The 19,794-nt window shown below is 37.1% G+C and overlaps 1 protein-coding gene across 7 annotated transcripts in view; it reads right to left on the bottom strand.

The window, feature by feature from the left end:
* The window catches only part of NF1 (neurofibromin 1), a 252,162-nt gene that overhangs the window by 131,097 nt on the left and 101,271 nt on the right, over window positions 1–19,794 (bottom strand). For 6 of the 7 annotated variants that reach the window (XM_032845423.1, XM_032845422.1, XM_032845416.1 and 3 more), the window contains 11 exons: window positions 14,717–14,796; window positions 13,111–13,234; window positions 11,648–11,809; window positions 10,442–10,691; window positions 9,835–9,908; window positions 9,488–9,571; window positions 2,179–2,619; window positions 1,650–1,789; window positions 1,292–1,414; window positions 766–849; window positions 19–135 (listed from right to left, as the gene is read on the bottom strand). In XM_032845423.1, the coding sequence (XP_032701314.1) occupies window positions 19–135; window positions 766–849; window positions 1,292–1,414; window positions 1,650–1,789; window positions 2,179–2,619; window positions 9,488–9,571; window positions 9,835–9,908; window positions 10,442–10,691; window positions 11,648–11,809; window positions 13,111–13,234; window positions 14,717–14,796 (1,679 nt within the window). The remainder of the gene's footprint in view (window positions 1–18; window positions 136–765; window positions 850–1,291; window positions 1,415–1,649; window positions 1,790–2,178; window positions 2,620–9,487; window positions 9,572–9,834; window positions 9,909–10,441; window positions 10,692–11,647; window positions 11,810–13,110; window positions 13,235–14,716; window positions 14,797–19,794) is intronic. The other variant, XM_032845417.1, reaches the window with a different exon arrangement.

Here is a 19,794-nt window from a genome sequence, read left to right as displayed (position 1 = left end):
TTGGGGACTGAAATTTACTTAAGAAATAATTGCGATTTGGCTTCCATCAATTCCACACCATCTCCTTCCTCCGGCTGCAGCGGAAGACCAGCCAGGAGTGAAACTACTGCTTCCATGCTCGCCTGGTCCAAGTCTCTGAAGAAAGAAAATTTAGGGACCACATAAATCCTGCAAGTTCTTCCACTTCACCTTTCTGTCAAATAAACACCCTCCTAAGAGAATTTCAGGAATTCGGGAACAATCTATTTGACTATTTATTAGGATAACCTAAATAATTTGAGATAACATGCACACCCAGAATGCAAAAACCATTCAAGGGAGGGAGAAGGTGATAATAACTTTCATAAAACCAAGCCCCATGAAAGAAATATATGTGAATGATTATTTTCTGATATGTGGCAATAAGTATTTACCATTAGAGCAAACGCAGGGAATTACTTTTTAGAAAGACTTGAGCCAATCAAGTTTCTTAAATATTACCTTTATCAAATTATAAAATAAAAACAATCTAAGGCGTTATACATTTTATTCTCCAACAACCAGACTAACCTTCCTAAATGGACAACACTAACTTTCCAAGTAAATTAACTTTACTGAAAGTCTTTCAGCTAAAAATAGGAGGTAAAGATTAGTATGTATAATTCAAATGCAAAAGCGTGATATCCAAAAAACACATATTATAATAGCTATGAAGTATCAAGACCCCAGACATGCTAATACTTAATTAAAAGTCATTCTCTCTTTCGCATTTGTTGTTGTTTTTACCTTGTAAGACATTTTACATCATCATCTGCTGCTTGGTTTGATGTTCCCATAACCCAGTCTGTCAGGTATTCTACCATTTTATTCCTACAGAATGCCAGGGAAAAGAAAAACAGCAACAATTTTTTTTAAGTCACACATACACCTTCAGTCATACAAATTTTTTTAATAGTGCGAATACTTTGCCAAATCACTCAGGTGATATGACAGTTTCATAAAAGAGATACCGCTACTTCAACCCTAACAGTCAGAAGGGCACTAACAGGCAACTGATACTGGTTCCACGGATACTGATTCCCTTAACCAGGGTTATCAGACTGGAAACAGAATCAAAGTACAATTTAGAAAAAGGGAGCACTGCCATGGGCAGGAAGCTTTGGGAAACTTGAAAATATAGGAAGAGAAAAATAAAAACATAAAATGCTGTTTTTCCATCCTCCCCTTTCCCATGATAATCGAGTGCCTACTATTTTTGTGTACTTCATTTATAGAATTTACAAGACCCCACTTTGCTCTTTTGAGAACTCACCTAAATTTCATCTCTTGACAAAATGAGAGGTCATCTCTCCTTGCCATCATTACCTCGACTAACTGACACAGTTTCGTTTTTATCTGAATTGCATGGACCATATTCCCAAGCACACGAACATATCTATTTAGACACAGAAACATTCGAGGGAAAAAATATCAGGTATAAACAAAAGAGAAGGTTTTCTAAATGCATTAATCTCTATGTAAAATGATTAAGCATAACTACAAAAACTACAGTATTTTTATTTTATATGAGTACATATATGTCCAATTTGGGTGCAATAAAGAATGGCAAATTATTCCCTAATAACTACCAATACCGATGTGTTTCTGCTACATTGCAGTAGAATCCTTACCGGACTAGATTTAACATCATTGTTTCAATGCTAGCTTGCCCCAGATGTTCCGAGCTGCCTTCAGTATGGTTATCTAGTAAGTTCTTCATTATAGCTATGGTTTGCTCCACAAATTGAGTGTTGGTATCAGTCAATAAAACCTATATAAAGAACAAAATACATCTGGCATCAAGGCACAGAAGACAGATCACAGAGAGATGGAACTGCCCTGACCCAGATGTAATACACACACAGAAATGCACCCACAGGCATGTACTCAAATAGGCACACAGACATAATGGAACGCTCATACCCACACCCAAGACATTCATAAGCCCTGGCACACCTACACACTCGAGTTCCCAAAAACCAAAACTGATCCCTACATTAGATGATTCTTTTTTCTACAATTTTTTGCCTGTTTTTAAAAAACTGTGAGTGATGTTCATGCTAGTATCAAATTAGGTAATCAAAAAGATAAAGGCTTCCTAATCAAACAAGTCACTCTATTCACAGGAAAGGGCGGAAAATAAAGCAGAAAACACTTTACCTGTCCTTGGGAGTCAAAAAACTTGCTGATGGTATTCTTCAGTTTGTTAAACAGCATTGGATAAAGAGCAGGATTCAATTCAAGACCCACCAGATCCTTAACATTGGTCCGTATCTGAAGTCCCACTTTCTCATGGTTACACACCATTAAGGATAAGAGTCGATCCATAAATTTGCTGACAGGTGTATCAGCATTTCCCTCTGAAGACATCACTGAAATCATGGAACCCTTGCGTTCACTGACTGGGCCCATGGGTGGGCTATAGGTTGCCAGGCCAGAATTGCTTCTCTGCTGCAGGCACACTCCCCCAAGGGCACAAAGGAAGCCAGTCATGTTGATCCATTCCTGTAGGGAGTCCGTGTCTGACAAATCTATGGAACCTCCTCCACTCACATGAGACATTCGCCTCTTAACAATGGTCTTGTGAAGGCTTTCAGCAGCCTAAACACAAAATTTTTATGGAAAGCATGAATTTAACTTCAATTGGTTGAGAGACTTGACAAAATTACTTTTTATCCAACATTTCTTCCATGACAAAGAACATTTTTTACATTTAAAAGACCCAAGTCTTCACCACTTCTAGTCACATCAAAGTTCTCTTACTGCCTGAGGCCAGACGAGCCTTACAGAACGGAGTAGTGATGGACACACACGCAATGTCAGGCACAGAGGTGGCTATGGACTGCAGCTCAGAAAGGACCACGCACTCCAATTATTTGCTTAGATCAATTCCCGGACAGAGAGGCAATGTCTAAGCTGCTTCAAGGAATTATAAGCATTTGGAAATTTTCAACCAAGTAGTGTGTACACTTATTAGTGATGGCCCAAGTTCAAGAGCTCTAGGACCAGCTTTGCAAATACTGTTCTATTATTCACACAGATTCTGTGTGGCAAGAGGAGAATAATCAAGCAAAAGAACCAGTGAACAGAAAGAGGCTGTAATGAAGGAAGTGCAGAAAGACAAGAAATAGAAAAAAATCAAACCCTGCAATAATCTGACTGAGAAGGACTCTTCAAAGAATTCTGATCCCGTTAGTTTACAGAGCACAGATGAGAAAGAAAAACTCTTGCTATGTGTGGCAGATTTTTCAAATTCAATTCTCCTTATACATCGTTTACAAGCTAATACTCAGCCTATTACTGAGGACATATCGACCGAAGAAAGTAACATATTAGGGGTGTTCTGTAATATAAATGATGAAGAAGTATCGCTGTATTTGCTTCCTTACGTATGTTTGTTTTGGTGGGGGGGAGCCTTTCTCTCATAAAGGACCGCTTTGAACACAGAACTCCTGAAACCACCATTTCTTTTTTTTTTTTTTTAATAAACATATATTTTTATCCCCAGGGGTACAGGTCTGTGAATCGCCAGGTTTACACACTTCACTGCACTCACCATAGCACATACCCTCCCCAATGTCCATTACCCCACCCCCCCTTTCCCAACCCCCTCCCCCCATCAACCCTCAGTTTGTTTTGTGAGATTAAGAGTCACTTATGGTTTGTCTCCCTCCCAATCTCATCTTGATGAAACCACCATTTCTTATGGCACACGCATTTATTACAGTTGTAGCTGATATCAGAATAGGGCTACTCTCCCTCCTGTTGTGCTGCACATTAACCTTTTCAGGATTGAAATTATGCGTATTTATGCAGGTTCTCTGAACAAAAGTAAGGACAGAACGCAGCCTGCAACGTGGTGACTTACTGCGGAGCACAGTGAAAGAACCACTGGATACAACACTCCACTTTGACAAAGAAGGCCTAAATCTTGCATTTCAGTATTTTGTGTCACCTACTTTGTGAGGCTGGCTGGTGAAGTCAGGTAACGATCGACTTCAGACCTTCAATGACTTGTGCAACAAGGAGCCATCGGTATCGGGCACAGAAATGTCCCCTGCAGAAGAACTTGCAGGCTGGCTTATAAGCTCCAGTGTGGTAGAGCATATGTTTGGACCAAATTTACATACTGAGATTATTAAACAGTGCCAAGCGATTCTCAGTATTTTTAGCAGCAGAAGGGCAACTGAGTACTCGGTATATTGACTGCATGTGGGCTGCAGCGGCGCTGAAACACTGTAATCAGTATAGCTGGGACTTCTTTCCTTTACTTGTTAAGAATTTGGATCTGGTACCACTTAGACATCTCTTTAATCAAGTTTCAACTCCTGAGCCAAGTGTTCACACTGAACAAACATTGTACTTGGCATCAATGTTAATTAAAGCATTATTTTAAAAAGGCATTATGGGATAATGCCATAGCAGCCAAGGCTCAGCTATCTAAACAGAGTTCTTCTGCATCTTTATTAAATACTAAATTAAATAAGAGGAAGAAGAGCTCAGAAGAGCAGCTCTATCACCTCAGTCATCTGCAGCTGGTCCTTAAAATACTAGTAACAGTGACACCCAGCAAAGTGGAGGCAGTGACAATGAAATGAACGAACAACTTATTAACAGACTCAAACACGTGCAACGGTGACTTTCAGATCCAGAGGAATCCCTGCAGGGAAGTTCTGGTGAAAATGCCAGCAGTGGTAAAGATGAAAGCAGTGCTCTTGGTAGCAGTAGTGGGCACAACGATGGATCCAGCAATGAGGCGAACTCTAGCCACACAAGCCGGTCAGCTGGGAGCCCTAGCAGTGAGGTATGGTCAGAAGACACCGCAAAGGGCAACTGTCTCAGGTCCCCTCCCTCTTCGGGAGCTTTGTACTATCGCTTATTAAACTTTGCTTTATTAGCACTCCAAAAAAAAGAAAAAAAAAAAGACGACGACGACAACACTGCAAATATTAAAGCCCTTAATGAAAATGAAGATGACAATAATGGTCATAATCCTCCTAAAGGTATAGGTCTTCAGAAGAGAAAGTTAGAAAATCAAGCAGGCATTTGCTTATGGGATTCCCAAGACCCATCAGGAAAAAAAAAAGGGGGAGGGGACAAGCAAGAGAATAGGAAGGAACCTGGTTTTCAACACTGAATCAATGCCATCAGCAGATAATCAAATACAAATGCTAGATGCTTGTTCATACTCTCGAGGCCAAGAGCGTATTTCAGGGGGAATAAACACTGCTCCTATAGTACAAGCGTGTCAAGCATCTTGTATCACATGCACTGGCGACTTTCTGGGGGCCACTTCTGGGGGCCTACAGTGTATTGGTCCTGGTATCACCACCACCACCATCACTGCCACCAGGATGGGCATACTGTTGATAATACGCTGATGCAGCTGATGTCAGCTGCAGCAGCTCCCAGATCAGTGCAAAATCAGAAAAAACATGGCTGGTTTTGATGAAGAATCTGGGTGTGAAGAGCAGCTAGTTCAGATGAATTCACATGCAGAACCTACATCTTTTCTCCAACAACATCTTCCCAATTTAGCAGTTCATAAACATCAGTTCAATAAGTAATGCTCTAACGGGCATTAAGTTGGGTAACGTTTGCAAGAAAGGCAACAGTCTGTGGGAAATAGTTCAAGATATGACTCCATCTTTCCGAAGGACTGAAAAATGAGGCAGAGAAACTTCTCTGTTCCTTAGCGTGCTGGTTTACAGACAGATTCAAATGAGAGTCACTGAAGGCTGCCGTGGAAATGTGAGCAGGTAAAGAGGAATTTTTTACATGGTAGTCAAAATTCATTTCATATATTCTTATTGACTAGGTGTGGTGAATTCCCAGCCTTTACTGTACTATTATCAACATATGTTTTAGTAACAGTTGTTTTCAACGCAGGTCTGACGCCTTCTCTCTCACAGGGTCACATTTATCTCTCAGCCTCACTTTATTCAGCACTTTCTGTCACTCTTGATTAGATCTCCTCCAGAAGAAGCAGTAATACTTACTCTCTTCTTGCCTCTGGGAACATAGTCGTGATTACTGTTTTCAGATTACAGCTAAATATTCTTAAACTGTGTCACATTATATACAAAAAAAGGCTAACTAAGTTCAACTTAAGCTGCAATAGAAACATTTTGGTGCTGGCATTCTTCCTGCGTCTGAGTGGACCTTTTGTGTCTTGACTTCGGCAGTACATACAGAATAAGGTTAGTGTTCTTCTCTAGTTTGAATTCTGCTATTTACTTATATACTTCTTAATGGGGTTCAAATGAACTACCCACTTCCTGCTCTTCGGGTCTGTTCCACTGGTATATTTTTACAGTTCCCTTGATAATGTTCCATTTTCTGGCACAGTGAATTCAGTAATTAGTGGACTATGTTATGTTATAGTAATATAATGTTTTCAGCTTATCTCTGCCCGGGCCTCATATTAATGTCTAATTTTACTAAATAGTTAAGTACTTCAAAATATTTTTTTTTACCTAATTGAATTAGTAAAAGAATATGCAATATTTTACTCTCTGCTCTTGGTCTTTAAAGGGCTCCAATATGACAATCACAATAGACAAACTGTTCAGGTAGGAATAAGGAAGCACTAACAGATCTCTCTTAGTGAATCCATTGGGCACATACTCTTTAAACGGAAAGCTTTTCTTTTTTTTGTTTCAAGTTTTTGTTTAATTCCAGTTAGTTAACAGAAGTTGTCATATTAGTTTCAGTTAAAGGAATGCTTTTAAAAATGGTTGGATGACATTTTATCATTTACAGAGGTGCTATAGCAGTTGATTTAAAAATATTGTCTTTTGAAAATCTTTGTGAAACCACCAGTCTTTTCAAGCAGTTGTTGTCTCAATTTATATATCCTATCTGTGTATCTGCGAACACTATTACCTAGCAATTCCACTGTTAAGTGTATACTTTACAGAAAAACACCTAGATGGTCATCAAAAGACACATTCAAGAACATTCAAAGCAGAAATACTCAAAATAACTAAAATTCTTTGTATAGCTATCTAATACTCAAAGAGAGTAGAAAGGAAAATTATATGGTGGACTGCGTGTTGAATGAAATACCTAGAGCAGTAACAGTGAATGAGCAACAGTGGTATGGAAGAGTGTGGATGAGTCTCACAATATTGAGTCAAAGAAGCCAGATATAAGATACTGTGTCTCTAGCACTCAATTTATATCAAGTTTACAAACAAGAAAACTACTGTATTTAGTAGTAGTCAGCATAATGGTTACTCTTGGGTTGCTAGTTATTGGAAGAGGGGCACAATGAAGGCTTCCTTGTGCTGGTAATGATCTATTCCTTTTTATTTTCTTTTAAAGATTTTATTTGTTTATTTGACAGAGAAAGAGAAAGAGAGCACACATGAGCAGGGGGAAGGGCAGAAGGAGAGGGAGAAGCAGGATCCCCGCTGAGCAGGGAGCCCAATTTGAGGCTCAACCCCAGGACACTGGGATCATGACCTAAGGTGAAGGCAGATGCTAAACCGACCGAGGAACCCAAGGTACCCCAGTGTTGATTTATTTCTTGATGTGGGTGCTGGCTGCATAGGTATGTTCACCTCCTACTATTGTGAACTGTCACTTAGATTTATACAAGTTTTTATATGTATGTTACATTCCAGTAAAAAAATAAAGTCCAAACCCAAGATTACCATATACGTTTTTTAAGAGCCACTAATATATTTTTTGTCATAGATTAATATAGCAACCCAGAGTAAACTTCTTTTAAAAAGCTTTGACTCACATGAACAAACCTTGCAAACATTATGCCAAGTGAAAAAAAAGTCATATTAGGTGAAATGCCCAGAACAGGCAAATCTACAAAAAGCAGACTGGTGGTTTCCTAGTGTCAGGGGGCGGGGGGTGAGGGGGTGGGGAGGGAGATTAGGGGATGATAGCTCATGGGTATGGGTTTTTTTTTAAACTAGGGTGATGGTTGTACAACTTCATGAATATAATTCGTTTTTGTCTTGCTTCATGGTCCATGATGCCAGCTGAGGTTGTTGCTATCAGTACAAGGCAACCAAGCTAGCAGGTTGGGAGCAGATTTTTCTGCTGTTCTAGATTTTGAATTGTAAGTCAAATCTAGGACTGATCACTCCACACTTGTTTAACACCTGCCTGTGAGGTTCACAACAAATCTTCTCAGCTCCGTGATCATCAATGATTTCAAATTCACCATGTAATCATGCTTCATCATCACAGTCAGAAACCAGATGATGACTGTGGAACATTGCCTAATGAGAACCTGAGTCTGCCTCTCTTTTCAGCACTGTCGATGCTCTTGAAATCATCTGCCAGGATGTTCATGCATACCATTAAAGCGGCACAGAAAGGTGGCAGAAAGTAACAGTACATTTTAAATAGGTGAACTGAAAGGTATGTAAATTCTATCTCAATAAAACAGTTATTCCCCCCCAAAAAAAAGCTTTCATCCTAAGGCCACATGTCCTCTCCAAATGACATTAGGTACATATTTTTGCTTACAAAAACATAACTTTTTTTTTCCTTGTTCTAATTAAGCATGACAAGAAAAAAGCAACGGGAGGGTAACCAGTTTTTCTGAAACACCTAATTATAATGAGAGGAATAGGGATGCCCGGATGGTTCAGTCGATTAAGGGATATGCCTTTGGCTCATGTCATGATCCTTGGGTTCTGGGACTGACTCCCAAATTGGGTACCCTATTCAGCAGGGAGCCTGCTTCTTCCTCTGCCTGCCACTCCTCCTGCTTATGCTCTTTCTTTCTCTCTCTCTCTCTGACAAATAAATGAAATCTTTTTAAAAATAAAATAAAATAATGAGAGCAATATACAGCATTACAAATCAATTATACACAAATGCCAATTAATTATTAATTTCTGGGGTAACAGATGAAAATAGTTGAATGGAATGTCCAAATTTTTAAATTTCACTTAACCTATGGGTTCAATATTCTGCCCACCAGATCCTTTAATTAGAATACCTAACAAAATAGTAAAATGTATTGTTTGAATTTTAATTTATTTTCTCCACCTTTGTCATCCCTTTCCTGAAAATTCTATGAAATACTTGGATGGAGAAAGAGAAGGAAAAAGGGTAAAGGAACGGTCTCTACCATAAATCATCTCTAGCTCGTGCTGGCCAGTATTTCTGCAAAAATGGCAGTATCTGTGCTGTCTAGTACAGTAGTAAATTGCCACATGTGGCTAAGGAGTCCTTGAAATGTGGCTGCTGTATGACTGAGAAACTGAATTTTAACTGTATTTAATTTTAATGAATTTAAACTTTCATTCAAATTTAAATAGCCACACGTGACTAGTGGCTACCATAACAGTGTAGTTTTAGATGAACCACAACTAAATAACAGTCTTACGACAACTAGACACACATTATACTAACAGTGACCCAAAAGATTATTGAAGTGAAATACATATGTCTAAGCAGATAGATTAAAAGACAAAAATCAACTTTACAAACTCACCTGGCCATCTTCCATTTTAGCTTTCGGGTAGTTGAGGATTAGTTTTGTAGCTTGTTCCCACTTTGCATGTGTATCTTCCCAAGCCTAAAATGAAGGCAATTACCACTGAAAACAACTCTAAACCTAGAACTAAAAAGCAATCAGCAGGTAGATGTTATATATATACATATATACATATATGTGTATGTATAGTATACAAACTTGGTACATATTTTAACATCCTAGTTGTAATAGGTACATATCTTAGATATGCTTCAAAAGCTATTCTGGTCACACACAGATGACATGAGGCTTCTACATTTGAGGGTGGGGGCCTGGGAGGGCTGTTTCTGTTGCTAAGAGCATACCTCAGTGTTTCCTGCAGTGGGATGCTCAATGCGCCTTAGTAGTGCCATCACTCTTTTCTGAAGTGCTGCTCTTCCTAAGCAAAGACAACAGCAAATCAACTTATTGCACTTACAGCCCTGCTTGCCAAGGGAGCACCCAGCAAGCCCAACCCATAAAGCAGAGGAGGAGGAGGGGAATGAATGCTTCCAATGTTAAAGATGAACACTTCCTTTTGTCAGCTTCACAGGAAAGGTAATTAACTTGGACTCTACAATGTCCACAGCATAAAATAGCTATTCCCACCTATGTTTACTGCAACTAAGTGCCAGTGTTTAAACTTCACTATATATAGCTCAGCCACCATAAATTCTAAAATTTGTAACTGATAGCAATTTACACTGCCAGTTTTTAAACAAATGTACTGCATATTAAAACCTCAGTGAGAAGTCAACAATTTATTTCAAATGCTATTTACTTTCACCCTATCTTGTGTAGAAAAGGATTTCAGGTTAGCTATTTGAATGAACCCGTAAGTTTACAAAGTAGTTCCTACATTCCTAGCACAATCAGATCTCTTACGATTCAAGGCAAACAGAGTGGGGGGCAGGGAACATTATCCACATTTACCTGTTGACATCATATTGCTGACAGAGGCAAATTCCATAAATGTGTTATAGTTGGGCAAGAAGTTGTGCACCGACACCTCGTCCACCCCACATCGGATATCCGCTTCCTCGCAGAGGTGGCGGAAACAGGACATGGCCACCAGAACAGCTTCAGTGTCAGGGCTCCACAAGAACATGTACAGGGCCACTTCGAGTTTCGTCTGAGCCTGTCGGCAGATCGGCGGGGTGCCACTGCACCCTGCTCCACTATCCTGGGATGGTTGGGATGAGGCATTATGTTGGCAACCCAGGCAATTTTATTTACAAAATCCAACAATGCAACACACTGTGTACCACGTATGCCTGCATACAATACCCCACAAAAGCTTTCCTGAAATCATGACAGCAATTTTTAAATCCCTAAATATCTTGTATGAATGAGAGATGAGATTATTTGGACAAACATCTCGATACTACTTGTCCAATTTCAAATCAAATAGGTATTATCCTATTCCAGATTCTAGGAATGCAGATTAAGCCAACACAAACACAAATAAAGCCCCCAGAGCATAACTCTACTGAATGAAAAATGCAATGCACTTACAACTCAATTATAAGTGACAAAGAAAGTAATAAATTCTATCTACCTACTGGAGGGAAGAAATAAAGTATACTGGAACAAGGACTAAAACAAGGGCACAAACAAGAACTAAATATTGTTGTGGAAGGTATACTTGATTCTGGATTACACACTCCCAAAAGAAATCCTCATTTACAAAATGAATATAAATTCCACATTAACACAGACAATAGTAAACCCTGTACTGCTTAATTGCTGTTTTGTCCTCAACAGAAGGTTATACTGAAAATTAGGGATAAAAAAGCTTTGGCTTTCAAGTCTAACAATATAATGCCATTGGTAAGGTGGACTAGCAAAATCTTCCATGGAAGATCAATATAATCAAGATTCCTTCAGAGTGCACAATGGCAACGATCAGGAAAACTAACCTAACCACCTACAACAAGGCTGTGAATGCGTACTGCTGACCTTCCCATGAAAAAAGCAAACTGATACTCATCTCCACTGATGAGGATTAAAGAATGTACTCTCTAGATTGAGAGCTGCACACTAAATGCCAGAAATAGTGTTTTTAACAGTAAAGATACCATTAAAAATTTAAAAAAAAAAAAAAAAAAAAAGGTTTGGTCTACAAAAGAAGCTGCTTACCATGGATGAATTTCCTTTTCCCTTCCGAAGAGAGGCTCCAGGAGTACAAGAAGGTAGTAATTCTTCATGATTCATGGACATCTGACCAGTAGTTCCACTGGAAGGAACATCACATCCTACCCCATAAAGGAACAGAAAGTGACAGGAACTTCTATCTGCCTGCTAAAAAGAAAAAAATAAGTAAGCCTTTCTGAAGCACTGATAACCAAGAAAAATAAACACATAACACGAGCTGTCTTCCTGTTTGAGACTATCCTGGAAAACCTCCCATTCCCAACTCCCACCCCTTACACCTTGAGATTATACACTAGAAACCCAGTGGTACAAGTAATGTTTGTTCAATGTCTTTGAAATTCCTCTCAAATTTTCACCCTTCAAAGCATCAGAAACAACATATTATAGAAATGCAAAATTAACATTTCTAGATCTAACATGGACAGAAGTAAAACATCAATAACGTAAATCTACCATATGAAAAATGTAATGTACTTCTCAGGATAAATGACAAAGACTTTCTCCCAGAAGATTTTATCCTGTGCCATGTCAGGATAATTGGAGGTTGACTCTTTTGAGATTAAGTTTCTATGGACCAGTAATTAACACTGGTTTGTATGCCAAGTACGCTGCAAGGGTAACTTTACTGACCAGACTCCTCCAGATTGATTACTAGGTTACTAATGCTTATACTCTGGAAAATTAAACCACAGACAAGTCCACCCAGAAACCAACTCACCATTAGTCCATTTGTAAACAAAAAATTTAACAAGCTGCATGGTACACTGAAAAGCATGTCTTTAATACGTTAAAGTTTTTTTGTAGCTATGATTCTAGAAATGGATAAAAATTTATTGGATCAAGTACTCAAAAATTATGACATAATAGAAAAAAATTTTAACTGACTATAGAAACTTTATGTTAAAAGAAATGAAAGGTTCTTCTCCAACCCCTTAAAACCCTGTCCCTATGTTTTAACAGTAGGAATCAAAACTTTTCACTCAACCCTAGAGAAGAATATTCAGATATTTGAAGAGATGAAACTGTTATGGCAGGAATATAAACAAACTTAGATTAAACACCCTCAACCTCTTCCCTTCAGTTTGATACGTTAACATTCTCTGGACTAGCCTAAGCCATAAGATTCAAGTCTTATGCACAAACTTAAGATGGAATATGTTTCTCAACCTAATTTGATTATAGCAGCCCAATTCCTCCTAGACCGACCCCACAGAGTCCTGCTTAACTCAACTAGAATTTATCAGGATTGCAACTTAAAGGACGAAGGCTCAGAATAATTTTTAAAATGTTGACTTGTCATCCATCATCCTCTGGCACAAGTATTTCCCTTGAAGACTCTGCAGGCAGGAAGAGCTAAAGTAGGACTTAATTTGGATAATACACATTTCCTTAATCTACTCCCATTACCCCCAAATATTCTTAAATTTTAAAGATGTCCTTTTGCTTACCTTATTTTTAAGAAGAAATTTATTCCTGCAGATCAAAATTTCCCGCAACCATTTGAGAATTTCTGTGCTACTAAGCATTTGATGGCTAGTTAATTTCTTGCAGATGTAAAAAAGCATTTGAGAGCTGCAAAAACATAAAATTCATCATTATCAGTATCGTCAATAAATAACCTCACACACAAAGAGCTAATCAGTACATAAGAATGACATTCTCTCATAACGGATACAAGTTTAGAGAAGTTAGGATTTGTTTTAGAGAAATGGTTATCAAAATGTTAACAGCATGATAATCAAAGCGAGTAAGTCTACATTACATTACAGACTACATTAAAAAAAAGCAAATAATTCTAAATCCTCTAACCCCCCAAACTCCCAATTGTTTCAACCACACGTCCCATCTCTGCACAAGACTCAAGAAGAAATGACAGACGACATGCACAGCAAAGACTGTGTATAAACCCAGTTCTCTACAGCAGGGATCTGCAAACAACTGCCTATAGGCCAAATCCAGTCCTTACTTGCTTTTGTAAATAAAGCGTTAGTGGAACATGGCCATACCATTCACTTACATATCATCTCTGGCTGCTTTCATGCTCTAACAGTGGAACTGAATAGCTCTGACAGAGACTATCTGGCCCACCAACCCTACAATATTTACGACCCAAACTTTTAGAGAAAAAATTTGCTGATCCCTACTCTACAGCCACAATGTCCAACACAGCAGCCACGTGTGGCTACTGAGCATAGGAAATGCAACTTGCCCAAACAGAAATGTGCTGTAAGTGTGAAATGTAACCAAAATTTGAAGACTTGATTGAAAAATAATGTATAACATCTCAATAACTTTTATACTGATTACATATTAAAATAACTTCTAGATCTACGTACTGGGGTTAAATATTATTAAAATTAATATTACCTGTTTATTCTCTGTAATGTGGCAACTAGAAAATTTTAAATCACATATGTGATTCATATTACATTACTATCAAAGAACACTTTCTATGTGTAGGATTTAACTCAGCTGCCAGGTGACTTAGTGCACCCACTTCTATGAGGATAGATAATGACAATATATTTGGTGATGCTTTACTCCCCTTTAAAGCCTTTTATTAAAACTCCAATAAAATGCAAACTTACATATTCCCATTTTTCTCAATATGCTGCCTTTGAACTCTTTAGAAGATTAATAATTTATATAAGCAGGAAATAAACTACAAAATTCTATAAATATTTTTACCTACTAAGGCGATGTTCACCATTAATTCACCTATCACAATCACTGGTATCATGGGAAATTAATAAAAAGACCATAATCTTAAAAACAAACTATTAACATTACAAAATTTTAACACTCTAAGCTTATAATTGTAATCAACAATTTAGAACAGTTGTAACTATATAGAAATCTGAGACAGAAGAGAATACACCAAGTAACAGTACTTACGGATGGGTAATAAAATTTAGCGTAATAAAATACAAAATCGTAAAACCTCTATAAACAAAGTTTTACAATAAAGCAAGTACTAGAGAGTTAATATCTAAACACAAAAAATAAATACAAAATAAAGTTTTAAATTGAATTTAAAAATAAAAGTACATATACCTAATTTCCCAGAATGTTTCCACCGGAGCATCAGGATTCCATAAATCAATGCTGTCTAACTGATGAAGAACCAGCAGAGCCTGAATTTTTTTAAAAAAGAGAGAGAATAGTTAAACAAAGATTTTTGGTAGATGGAACACTGGAGTATTTATCTTATAAATGCTAACAAATCCAGTTATTTGATTGCAGCTCTAACACACAGTATAAAGCAAAATAGAAAAACTCTGAAGAACCCAAATCTCTAGGGAATAATAAATGTAGAATCAAATAATTTTCATTCTTATCATTCCTACTTTAAATGGCATACAGGGATACAGTTAAATGACTGATGAATTCGGAGGAGCAACAGACATGTAAAAACTGCTTTAAGACACAAACTAAGTAATTTCTGTCTGTGTCAAAGAACCCAACAGAATAAAAAATTAATCCCTAAATAAGGAGAGCTCACCAAAATTAGCGCGTACAACAGTATTTTACTTCAAACCCAAAAGACAAAGTAGATGTTATCATGCTCATCACAAATTCTTTTGGAACATTAAAGATCAATTATTTCCAAAAACAAGAGAGAGAGGGGAGCAAAATAGGTTCGCACTGCATAGCAGATTATTCATTCTAAAATATTCCAATTGACAACAGAATTGAAGTTGGAATTTGGTTTGTAAAACATTAACAGGAATTAAATAATTTACTTAAAATATACAACATGCAAAATCACTATTTAAAACTGTCAACGTAAAAAGTGTAAAACTAGACTCTTCCCTGAAACCTGCCCTATCCTAACTCCAATTCCACAGTGACGCCCCAGAAGGACACTGCTGAGCTGTGCATAGTCTTCTCGGTCCTTGGTCAATATATTTGGTGATGCTTTACTCCCCTTTAAAGCCTTTTATTAAAACTCCAATAAAATGCTATTTGGAACAAATAATGAGAACTGATTTCTTCTTCTCTTAACAGTAAATCAAGTGCATAAAATGCTAATATTTGCACTGATAATCTGCCTTACATTAAAAAAAGATATATAAATGTCTAAACTTAGACCACTTTATAATGCTAAACCTTATAAATGATATAAAGACCAGACCTGTATTATCTTATTTCAAACACTTTTATTGTAATTACTTTTAATATATCATGAAAACTTCAATTCATTGTGAGAATCTTCAAAAATTATAGTTGGTAGCTCTCATGCCAAGGAGAAAACAACAAAAATTTATATTCAATTGTCACTATTGCATAAAACAGTACAATTTACCTTTAAGTAGCAAATTCTCTATAGTTATGTTTGAAGAAACACTTTTTAAACATAAAGACAATGTGTTTGTCTTTTCCCTGCCTTAATATGATTGCTTTCCTTGTTATATTCCCTTCCATTTATTTTCCACATATATTTTTTAAGGTTTTATTTATTTATTTGAGAGAGAGAGCTCGAGAGAGGGGAGAGTCAGAGGGAGAAGCAGACTCCCCACTGAGCTGGGAGCGCGATACGGGACACAATCCTAGGACTCCAGGATCATGACGGGAGCCAAAGGCAGTCACTTAACCAACTGAGCCACCCAGGTGCCCCTTCACATATATTTTAATAAAGCTGCAAACACAGTATAGTCATTTGACATTTCATAAACATTCTTTCATACTGCCACGTAATCTGCATGGGGTTTTTTCGAAGATTTCATTTATTCATCTGACAGAGAGAAAGAGATAGCAAGACAGAGCCAAGTACAAGCAGGGGGAGCGGCAGGCAGAGGGAGAAGGAGAAGCAGGCTCTCCACTGAGCAAGGAGCCCAATGTGGGGCTCAATCCCAGGACTAGGATCATGACCTGAGCCAAAGGCAGATGCTTAACCAAATGAGCCGCTCAGGTGCCCTGTGATCTGCATGTATTAAAGGATGTTTAATTCACCAAGTTGAAATATCATTCTGTCACTAAATATCAACCTGTTTTCTTACTAGTGAATATTCTGAATTCTCTATTCTCTCATTATAAGTCAGAGCAATAAGCATGTGTGTGTGCGCTCATGTGTGTGCATGCACATGTGTGTGTGCCTTTCCCTTCAGAATTGTATTCACAGGATGAAAAAAAATTACAGGAATGGAATTATTTGGACAAAAAAAGGGGGTATTTCCCCAATTTCTGCTAAATACTGTCAAACAGCCTTGCAAAAAGAATGCAATTTATAGGTTGAACAGTACACAAATAAAAGCAATGAGTGAAACGATGAATTCTAAAACATTTTTGGTAAAATGCAATACATAGTACAAACAATAAAGTAGCATATCTTTTAAGTATATAGCTCAAAGAATTTTTACAGATGTACATAACTCCATGTAACCATTACCCAGATCAACACTGTCCGCCTAGAAGCCCTTTTCATATTCCCTTAATCATTAGAGCTTGACAAAGGTAGCCACTAACTGACTTCTACCACCAAAGATTATTGCTACCTGTTTGTTATTTATATAAAGGGAATCATATAGTATGTTCTCTTTTGTGTCTGGCTGTTCTCACTGAACATTACACTTGTGATACTGATTCATCCATGCTCTGCATTTAGCAGTAGCAGCTCATTCTTTTTTCACTGTTTTAGTCAATGGAATAAATATAACCAAAATTATTTATCTACTACTGTACTTGAGTTGTTTCTAGTCTTTTTTGGGGGGGAATGAGTGCTATTACAAATTACACTACTATTAATATTTTTTTGTATGTTTCTTTTAGTAAACACACATATGCATTTCTATTGGATACGTACCTAAGAAAAGAATTGCTAGGTCATACGTTTACTTTGTAGATATTGCAAAACAATTTTTAACAGTGGTTGTACTAATTTACCAGAGTATGAATAAAAACATGATATAATCATTTATTTCATATAGCTTTTTATTACTGACTTCTAGCTTAATTACACTGTTGTTGCAAAAAAATTCTGAACGATTTCAATCTTGTAGAATTTGTTGAAACTTACTTAACGCTCAGGATATATTGAATGTTCCATGCATACTTGAAAAGAAAGTATTCGCTGAGTGCAATGTTCTATGTACGTCAAATAGTTCCTATCTGATAAACACATTGTTCAAATCGTCTATTCTTTTTTTTTTTTTGGCTTATTCTACCAGACCTTGAGAAAAGTATGCTCAAGTATGCCACTAAAACTGGACTTGTCTATACTTTTACTTCATATATTTTTATTTATTTTAAGCTTTGTTTTTAAGTTCATACAAAGTTTCATTTTCTCGGTAGACTGGGCACCTTTGTAATAATGAGATGTCCCACTTCATCTCCAGTAGTGCTTCCTGCTTTAAACTCTGTATTTGTGTATTACTCCAGCTTTCCTGAGTACATGTTTGCGTGGTTGAAATATCCTTGAATTATCGACCCCACAGTGTCTTTATATTTACGACCCCACAGTGTCTTTATATTTAAGCTGTGTCTCTCCTAAAGGCCACATAGTAAGATTTTTGCACTCTTCGGTATTCAGCCAAGAGAAATGAAAGCATATGTGTAGACATATGTACAAATCTGTACATACACGTTCCTAGTTTTATTTGTAATAGCCAAAAACTAGAAACAACACAAACATCTAAACAAGTAAATGGATAAACAAATTGTGCTATGTCCACAAAATGGAACACTATACAGCAATATATGTGCAGTAACATAGATGAATTAATAAGTATGCAGAATTAAAGAAGACAGACACAAAGAGTACACTTTATAATTCCACTTATATAAAATGCAAGTTAGCCTGCAATAACAGAAAGCAGATCGATGGTTGCAGAGGAAGCAAGGGAGCAAGGCAGGAAGAAGAGAGGAAGGAAGGGAGTACAAAGGATCAGGAGACAACTTTCAACAATGATAGATATGTTCACCTAACTGACTACTAACAGGTGAATAAACTGTGATTTAATTAACAACAGAATACTTATTAACAATAAAAAAAAGGAATTAACATATGTAATATCATGGATGAAGCTCAAAAACTTGTGAGTAACGGAGGCCAGATGAAAAGACATACATAGTCTAAGATTTCATTCATATGAACCTTCAGAACTGGCAAAACTAATTTACGATAGAAATCAGACCAGTGGTTATTTTGAGACAGGGAGTTGGGGCACAAGATACAGGAGAACATCCCAGGGTGACTAGAAATATTCTAAATCTTCTATGATTTCTATTATATGTAAATTATACCTCAATAAAATTGATTTAAATTTTATAACATTATATTTTTAAAACTTCATAAAACTATATTTAGCAATCAATATAAAAATTTTTTTTAAGTCAACCGTATTCACACCCACAAGGATGGCTATAACCCAACAGACAGACAATGACAAGTGTTGGCAAGAATGGAGAAATAGAACCCACATACACTGCTGATGGGAAGAGAAAAGGATACAGTCACTTTGGAAAACAGGTTGGTCATTTTAAAAGTTAGACAGCTAACATAAGACCCACCAATTCTACTGGTAGATATATATACCTAAGAAATACATCCACACAAAAACTTTTATACAAATTTTCATAGCAGTATTATTCATAATAGCCAAAAAAACAGAAACAATACTAAATGTCCATCAACAGATGAATAAACAAAATGTCATCTATGCATGCACTAGAATATTATTTGGCAACAAAAAACAACCAAGTATTGTTACATGCTACAATATGGATGAACCTTGAAAACATGTTAAATGAAAGAAGCCAGAAACAAAAGCCACATATTTTATGATCCCATTTATATGAATTGGCTACAATAAACCAATCTACAAAGACAGAAAATAGATTAGTGTTGGCCAGTGGCCGGGGTGGAAAGAAATGGAGAATGGCAGGATTTCATTACGGGGTGACAAAATGTTTGAGTTAGACAGTGATGGTTGCACAACCTTGTGAATATACTGAAAAACCCTGAACTGTACGCTTTTTTTTTTAAGATTTTATTTATTTATTTGACACAGAGAGAGATCACAAGTAGGCAGAGAGGCAGGCAGAGAGAGAGGGGGAAGCAGGCTCCCCACTGAGCAGAGAGCCCGATGCGGGGCTCGATCCCAGGACCCTGAGATCATGACCTGAGCCGAAGG

Source organism: Lontra canadensis, unplaced genomic scaffold (assembly GCF_010015895.1).
Source record: "Lontra canadensis isolate GAN:19392208 unplaced genomic scaffold, GSC_riverotter_1.0 scaffold163, whole genome shotgun sequence".
Classification (NCBI taxonomy): domain Eukaryota; kingdom Metazoa; phylum Chordata; class Mammalia; order Carnivora; family Mustelidae; genus Lontra; species Lontra canadensis.
Note: the sequence above shows the minus strand (reverse complement) of the source record. Positions and strands in the feature narration are given on the sequence as shown.